This window comes from Ipomoea nil, unplaced genomic scaffold (genome assembly GCF_001879475.1).
Source record: "Ipomoea nil cultivar Tokyo-kokei standard unplaced genomic scaffold, Asagao_1.1 scaffold2957, whole genome shotgun sequence".
NCBI lineage: Eukaryota > Viridiplantae > Streptophyta > Magnoliopsida > Solanales > Convolvulaceae > Ipomoea > Ipomoea nil.
Window position 1 is genome coordinate 2,507,840 of NW_017619385.1, and position 8,992 is coordinate 2,516,831.

At 34.5% G+C, this 8,992-nt stretch overlaps 1 protein-coding gene across 1 annotated transcript; it reads right to left on the reverse strand.

Annotated features, from left to right (window-relative positions):
* Positions 1 to 857: 857 nt before the first annotated feature.
* LOC109162634 (deoxyhypusine synthase-like) lies at positions 858 to 6,657 on the reverse strand. Its single transcript, XM_019311321.1, has 8 exons — positions 6,588 to 6,657; positions 6,068 to 6,291; positions 3,857 to 4,024; positions 2,902 to 3,120; positions 2,739 to 2,825; positions 1,746 to 1,878; positions 1,424 to 1,659; positions 858 to 1,298 (listed from the first exon to the last, which is right to left on the reverse strand). Exons 2-8 carry the CDS (start codon positions 6,278 to 6,280, stop codon positions 1,209 to 1,211), a joined length of 1,146 nt encoding a protein of 381 aa, XP_019166866.1. The 5' UTR covers positions 6,281 to 6,291; positions 6,588 to 6,657; the 3' UTR covers positions 858 to 1,208.
* Between the last annotated feature and the right edge of the window lie 2,335 nt (positions 6,658 to 8,992).

The window sequence follows — 8,992 nt, forward strand, 5'->3', positions numbered from 1 at the left end:
CTCACACAATCCCTATCCCATGACATACCTTCAATGTTAAGTAATGATGAAACCGGAGCATTTGCAAGCTCTCCGGGCACGTCGGTGTGTATATACAGATCATCATCATCAGGAAGCCATGGTGTATTCCCAATCGACGTATCATAGCCATTCCCAATTGCTCGCCGGCAGCCATCCCTCATCGTGCTCTGCCCAGCCAACAAATCACGGCAAATATAAGACGGATTAGATCCATCCTTTGCCTCAAAAAAATCTGTATGCGGATAATAGCGAGCCTTATATACCTTAGTAACCAACGAGGTGGGATTCGTAATAAGGCGCCAGGCCTTCTTTCCTAATAATGCAAGGTTCATCTCATGCAGCCTCCTGAAGCCCATGCCCCCAACCATTTTAGGAGCACACAAACCTCCCCACGATCGCCACCTTATTCCTTTCCCCGATCCCACTGAGCCCGTCCACCAATATTCATTCATAAGTGTTTCCATCTCGTTACACAGGCCCACCAACCAATATTGTCCCGTGCGATTATTTCTTTTATTAATTTCGAACTCTTCATATTGCCAACCGGCAATTATGCAAAACATGCACCATCAGTCTCGCCCAAAACGCAGTGTTTTGTGTGGGGGATCTGTTTTTTTCTATTTTATATTACCAAATATGTTTGGCTTCATTATAGTAGAGGATGTCACATATTTTGATTGTTAGTTTAATAAAAGCGGGTGAATTCATTTCTTTTTCTTTCTTTAATAAAATTTGTACTTTAAATGCCCTGCAAGATACACATCTCAAAATGCTCACAATGTTTCAATTCCAAATGTAAGAACATGCATCTTCCTGTGATTAAATAAAAAAACATGTTTCCTGAAGAAGGGGAAGTGGCCATTTCTAAACAATAGTTACACAACATATTTGGGCAAATGTTTCTTTGAGAAATGACAAGCAAACAATAGTTACACAACATATATGGGCAAGTGTTTCCTTGAGAAATGACAAATTTAGGAAACACAGTTCCTAAGCAACACTGAATTCCCATCAAATCTGCACACACCTATAACTAAAGGATTTATTTCGTCTCAAGAGAAAAATTTAAACTGATAGTAAGACTGAGCATATATTATTTCTATATATTTATGCTCGACGCTTATGACCCGCTATGCAAACCACTGAAGTCCAACCGAATGTAGGCAAGAACACGACCACACTGTCACTTAGTGATTGTCATTGAATTTTTTTTTAGCTTTAGTTGCAAATGTCTCTGCTACCAAAAGGGGGAAAGCAATGGTTGCATCACAGTGTACCTGCACAAGACATAACAACATAAAATGTTTTGTCACAGCTTGTTCAAACAAGGCAGTTAGTTAAATAGATAAAAAAAAATATTTCAAGAATGGTGAGTTATGCTTTGGCAATTGGCATTGCTAACCTTCACAGCTTTGGCTACATTGCGTATTTTTCCCCACGACACAGCTTCATCAGGGCGGGCACCAGAATCGCTTCCATCGAACTCCTGGGCAGTGTTGATGTAGACCGCAAAATCTAAACCATTGCGCATCATATTCGCGTTACAGATATGATGTTTAGGCAGCCCTCCACCAAGGATAATCGCTCCGGTCTTCCTAGAACCGGCATGAACAGCCTCACCATCCATAGCCCTGACATCTAGTAATGGACAATCTAGACTAGTCAGTTATCAATTTGTTGTTAAGTAGTTAGTATTTGGGCAGGCAAAAAGATGAATTAATTACCTCCTACAATGTCAATGATTAGACCAGGATGATGGTCTGAATTATCTGCAACTTCCTTTTTGAAAGAATGGAAGTATAGCATGTCTCCTATAGAGCCATCAGTTAAACTAGGACAGAAGACAGGAATTCCGTTCTGGATAGAGAGCAAAGAAAGTCAGAATTCCTTTTAGGATCAAGTACTTACCATTACAACTACGCCAAAAACTATAACTTGTAATAAAGGCGCAACTTTATTTTCTTATAAGCTGTCATCACATTTTCAAGACACAAGGTGCTGGACTTAGTCCTTCATCGGCCTTCGCCATCAATTGATGGACTTGTCTGCATGGGCAGCTCAGTTGGTTACATGAGTGACTTTGAGAACAATGACCTGGGATCGAGTCTCACCAGCAGTGACAGTGTGGGAGCAACCTCTCAAAGTGAGGGGAGCTCCTTATGTGCAGTAAGCAAATGTCTAGCTTCTATGTTAAGCTTCTATATTATCGGCTCTCAAAGTGAGGCGAGCTCCTTATGTGCAGTAAGCAAATGTCTAGCTTCTATGTTATCGGCTCTCAAAGTGATCTCAAGCTCCTTGTGCGCAGTAAGCAAATGTCTAGCCTCTATGTTCAACTGAGTTACCATAATTTACATCCTCCCAGATGCTCTGTCGGGCCAGGACGTGGGGGGCTGGGGTTGGGGATTCAACCTTTTGGGAACGACAATCAATTACCACGATTTACATCCTCCCAGATGCTCTGTCAAGCCGGGGCGTGAGTGGTCCTTGGAGTTGGGGATTCAACCTTTTAGGAACAACAATCAATTGATGGACTTGGCCCTTTCCGACTTCCGTTATACCACTTGTTAGGATCAAGTGCTTACTAGTACGCCAAAAGCTAATAAAGTTGCACTTTCACTACAAGGTATAACTTTTGGCGTAGTGGTAAGTGTTTGATCCTAACACTCTCAACATAACAACAATTGTTCAAGGTAAACAAAATTAAATTGGGAAGGTACCTTGTATGCCCAGTATAAATATGAGCTCTCATCATTGATCTCTTTCCCAAGGCGAGCAATAACTTTAGATGGTGTCCATAATACATTCTATATAACAAAAAGAGAAAAAACATCATAGGGTAATGTCCCTGTAAGTGTGTTGTGTGGCATAGAAGACCAATACCTGTTTAGTTTGCTCTTCATACATTTGGTCAAAAATGGGAATGATCCAGTTTTCAAATTTGCAGTAATTGTCATTTGGAACCAACAAGTTACCAATGCGGTTCAACCCCTTTGAGCGTAGCATAGAACCTTGTAACGAAAAATCACCTTTATAAGTTGGCGCAAGACATTTTATGAGATCCTCCTCTATACCACCGGCTGTTGTCACCACTACATCAACCTGCAACCCAACAAAACGATGGATGGTATTATATCCCAGGTTTATGTTAGGGTCAAACGCTTACCATTACGCCAAAAGTTATAGCTCAAAGCAAAGGGTGCAATTTCATTTATTTATATTAGTGTTGCAAAAATTCCGCCTAGGCACCGATTAATCGGCACCTAGCGCTTGTGTAGCCACCTAGCATAGTATCACAATAATCGGTGATTTAGGCGACCGACTAAGTACCGCCTAGGCCTCCTAGGCCCCGCCCGACTAAGCCTCCTAAGCACGGATTAGGTCGCCTAGTCGGCCGATTAACTATTGTTCCTTTCTTTTTAAATGGGTTTTTTCACGACATCGTTTTGTGCAAAATAAACCTAAATTGTTCAAACTGTATATGTTTTTTAAGTTAATATTTAATATTATAGTATTAACTATTAAAGTATTAAATAGTTTATAATTATCAAGTTTTAAAAAATTAAAAAAAATTAAACAAATTTTAAAAAATAAAAAATAAAATAAAAATACACGGACGCATAGGTGAGAATTACTCCCCGCCTAAACGCCCCGAGCGCCTAGCGATATTTTCAACCATGATTTATATACTGCCACCATATTGCTGGACTTGCCCTTTACCAACCTCTGTCCAACAATCATCTAACCACCCATTGTTGGGCTTGGCCCTTTTAACCGCCTCTGCCTAATAGTTTATAAATAGTGAAGTCCATATGATAACACACACAGAAACACTAACCATGCGGTGCTGAAGGAGATAGCGAATCGTTTCTCGAACACCAGAAGAAACAAGATTGGATGTGAAGCCTAAGAAGATTTTGGTAGTCACTGAGTCTCTATAAGCAGGATCTTTCTCTTTAGTATTGCAGTCTTCCTTTGTGGGTTCATGGGAAAGCCTCCAATCAAGCTTTTACAGAAACAGATTAAATGGCAGTGTGTTAGCAATTGGAAATGAAGGAAGGCTTGAGCTGAACATAATCTAATGGAAATTGTACTCTTGGCAGCTTGGAGGGAATTAAAATTCCACTCCACTAATTTTGAAGACAAGCAAATTACTTCATTTGGTTGAAAGGAATTGCAATTCACTCATTTACACAGAATTAGAATCACATGTGTCCCTTAATAATTTCAATTATGCGATTTTTGGAAAGAAAAAAAAAATACCTTGAAACAAAATTATCTTCCTCTTTCAATTGGTCTATATACATTACCTATTCCCTTTCAACTTTCATGAATATCAAACAGTCCAATTGAAATTCTTAGGGGATGTTTGGTTCATGGAAAATTGGAAAACATTTTCCTTACAGTGAAGGAAAATGTTGTTTTCTAGTGTTTGGTTCATGGAATTCATTTTCTATTGAAAAATGAATTCCTCAAATTTGAGAAAAACAAAATCCTTGGTTGGACCAAAGATTTTGTTTTCCATGGAAGATGGGAAGAAAAAGTGAATAGATTGCCTATTTTACTCTTTCTTTCTTTTTTAATTATATTACTTTTATTAATTTGTAGGGGCATATAAGTCTTTATACTCATTATTCCTTACAATTCCAAATCTAACCAAACAATAGAATTATTATTCCCAGTAATTCTTTTTCCACCAACCAAACAATGAAATTCATCTTCCTAGTAATTGTTTTTCCATGGAATTCCAATTCCACTTCTCTTAAAATATTTTCTGCGAACCAAACGAGCCCTTAGTAAGAGTAATTACCGAAATAGTCACTTGACTATAGTAAAATTACCGAATTGGTCATTGACTCTTTATTTTGACTCACTAAGTCACGCAACTTTAAAAATCTTAATTAATTTGGCCCTCTGTTTGTTTTGTCGTTAGACATCCTTTAACTTATGACTAAATTGATAATTTAACTATAGTCAAGAAACCATTTCGGTCATAACATATTCACATGTAAGATTTCCTCCAAAAAGTTAATTATTGAAATGGTCCGTTGACTATGGAATTACCAATTTGGCTATAAGTTAACGGATGTCTAACGGCAAAACAAACAGAACACCAAATTCGTTACGATTTTTAAAGACGAGGGGCTTAATTGGTCAAAAAAAAATAGTCAAGAACCAAATTGATAATTTCGTTATAGTCAAGAGACCATTTTAGTAATTAACTCTCTTAGTAATTACATCCCCGTAAATCAAACACTAAAATTTAAAGGCACAAGTGTCAAATAGGCCCGTCTACTACTGCCAAGTGCTCAATTCTCACCACGAACTAAATTAAGTGCCAAATAAGTCCATCTACCAACTAAATTTGTTCGATTGACTTTTTTTACATGTTGCTAACATGTTGCCTATTCAATAATAATAATAATAATAATAATAATAATAATAATAATAATAATAATATAATAATAATAATAATAATAATAATAAATAAATAAATAAAATTCAGCCACCGACTGTCCGTGCCAGACAGTCGATGGCTGCCGGACAGCCACGGCTGTCAAAGACAAGGTCCAGATCTAGACCTCAAACGGGCTGGATGGCCGCCACCCTCGTTCCAAACGGCCATGGCCGTTCCAGGCCGTTTGAGGTCTAGATCTGGACCTCAAACATGAGGTCCAGATCTGGACCTCATCTTTGACAGCCGTGGCTGTCTGGCTATCCTCGCCGGACAGCCACGGCTGTCGGCTGTCTGGCAGCCACCGGTGGCTGAATTTTTTTTTTAAAAAGTATATATATATATATATATATATATAATTGAATAGGCAATCTGTTAGCAATCTGTAAAAAAAAAGTCAATCGAACAAATTTACCTGATAGATGAACTTATTTAGCACTTAATTTAGTTCGTGATGGAAATTGAGCACTTTGTAATAATAGATGGGCCTATTTGACACTTGTGTCAAATTTAAATTCTTGAAGTATTCTAAATTTCAATTCTTTTTCATCCTAATTCTCTCCCAGCAACCAAACCCTGATTGAAGAATCATACCATTTCATTAACAATTTGGATGGCTTTGCCGAGGTTGGATGCTTGGAAGCCAGTTGAGAGCAGGGAGTTGAGTAACTGAGGATAGTGAACGCCATTGTTGAAATCATAGCCCTCAATTTTCATGCACCCCTCAAGGCTCTCTGATTTCTTAAATACTGCAGCGTGTGCAGAGTCCAAAGCTCCATTCTCATCTCTAATGGTTTCTTCCCCCATTATATTGTTTACTGGCAATATAATCAACAACTTTACCACCATATATAATAAGATATAAATCTCCAACAAGCCATTAATGGTGAAAAGAATCAAAAGATAGATGACAACAAAAAATGCATTATGCCTGAACAAAAACAAAGGGAATTGAATTCCAAATTAAAGTATTCAGCCCAAAAACTGCAAAACTTAGAAACACATACATTATGGACGCTTCCCATATCATAGTAAGAGAAAGAGATAGATATTCATTCCTACTATAACTATACTATATATAATATATGCATGATGAGAATAAAGAAGTGTATACCTAATTGGCTTTCAGCTTGCCCAGATCTCTCTCTCTCTCTCTCTCTCTCTCTCTGTGACGCTGAAGGAGTGGTGGAGTGGCTGCAAATAGCAGAGCTCGATCATCATTTTATAACAGCATGCATGTGTGCATTATTGAAAAAATGAAATTTAATTATTGAGAATAATTACCATTATCCCTATCTCATTTTAGAAGTTAAGTCGAGTTAATTCTATTTTTTATCTTAGATTTATAGTTGACAGTCTATTTATAGTTTTTTTTTTTTTTTTTTTCAAAACATTCCCGATCCTAGTATTATTGTGACATGATCATTTTTGGTACCCGATTAACAAAATCTTTGAAATGTCGTAAAATATAAGGACATTTTGATCTTCTTTATACAAAGTATGTTGACCCGTTATATTTTTATTTTTATTTTTTGAAAAAAAAAATTATAATTGAATATATAAATGTCCTTGTATTTTACGAAATTTAAACGGTTTTGTTGATGGAGGATAAAAAATAGTCATGCTACAATACTACTATGATCAAATGGGAGTGTTTTGAAAAAAAAAAAAAAAAAAAAAAAAGTGCTAGAAATGAATTGTCTCCTAAAAATCTAGAACAAAAAATGAAATTCACTCTTAAATGTACTATTTATTGGTTAAAGTGATTCATTTTACTTTTTTTTTTTTAAAAAAAAAAGTTAATTTATTGTGAGATGTGTAATATTTTTTAACTAAAATATAAAATTTTCTTATAATATTTAAATTTATTTTATTTGTTGTGTTTAATGTTACTTTTGATATTGTTTCTAAACATATAAATTTTATATACTAATACTAAACTAAATAATTCAAATAATTAAATTATAAACAAATTGAGTCAAGGTGTATTAACTAAACACAACATAAAAAATAAAAAAAATAAAATAGAACGAAAAGCTTATAAAAATTCAAATACTTTTACATAATTAAGATGTGTGAGAATAATATCGATTCACCATTTAACCAAAAAAAAATATTGATTCACCATTATCTACTATTTCTCCCCTAGAAATGAAGATTTTAAAATATCAAGGGCATTCCGTGTAATTTCAATTCTTAAAATTTTAAAAATTGAAACTTCAAAGAAAAACACCAACTTAAACATGAGAATTCACATTTAAAAGAATTAATTTTAGTGAATTAAACGGACTATAAAGAATTTTATGATGTTGGTAGGGCCATAGGGGTAAGTATATTATTTTTGTTATACCAAATATTATCGTCACATATGCTCTACAATACGTATATCAATATCAAATATATAATTAAATATATTTTTTGTTGTAACCGACATTTGTGTCATCATGACTATAGTAAAATCATGTATTAGAATATTAAACAAATTTATAATATTATATTACATTATATTATATTATATACTTTATGTGTAAAAAAACTAGTATTGTAATCATGTGATGCAGGAAAGAAATTATGTTATCATGATTTAAATAAAAAATTAAAAAAAATAAAAATATGTTAAAATGTACAATATATATAATATTATAGTTGGAAATCACATATAGTTTATCAAGTATATATTTTCATAGCATACAAAATTAAAATTAAAATTTTATATGTTTAATATAGTTTCTAATCATCTATATATATTAAAATAAAGTTATATAATTAAATTGATTTATTCCTAATTTCATTTCATATATATTATAATTCCAACAATATGAACAATAGTTAAAGAAATTACATTATAAATCAAAAGATGTAAATTTTGCTATAATAAATGCAGAGTAAACACCACCTTATAATGTAATAGAGTTTCCATTGTGCCCCACAAGTTCAGTATGCAGTATTTGGAAAAAGAGACCAAGGTTCGAACATCTGCGGCATCAATGTGGAGATTATGCCTAAAATGGACAAATCCTTTGTGCGCACCCGTATTTGACCATGTCTGCTGAGTCATTGAATCACTATGATTTACATCATCCTAAATACCCGATAGTGTGGAAGTCTTTAAGATTGGGGATTTAACCTTTTGTGAAAAGAAGAGTTTCTATTGTATTTATTGTTTTTTCAACTTTTTATGTAATAACATTTCTACTTACTCAAAATTTATTTTTTTCCATGTTCATAATTCTTGAGTATTTATACACATGCTACATGCCTGTTGATTTTTATATTTGTTTGTGATGGTGGGCTGCCTCCTGCCTGGCTGGAATATAATGGGCAAATTATGCCCTGGACCCGTGTTCACAATGAATTGTGGACACGGGCCCAAAATGACGTCATTTTTTTTAAAAAAACGTGTCATTTAATTAAAAAAAAAAAATTCCGCGCGTTTTTTCGTTAACGGCGTTATTTTATTTTATTTTTATTTTTTTTAGATTATGAATGTACAGTTATGCCGTTATGAATGTACAGTTA

Excerpts from the sequence above, each read along its gene's own strand:
- LOC109162634 (XM_019311321.1), bottom strand. The coding sequence starts at position 6,280 with ATGGGGGAAGAAACCATTAGAGATGAGAATGGAGCTTTGGACTCTGCA. Across the intron at positions 3,121-3,856 it reads ATCTCCTTCAGCACCGCATG|GTTGATGTAGTGGTGACAAC; the intron begins GTTAGTGTTTCT and ends GTTGGGTTGCAG. Across the intron at positions 1,660-1,745 it reads AATCATTGACATTGTAGGAG|ATGTCAGGGCTATGGATGGT; the intron begins GTAATTAATTCA and ends GTCCATTACTAG.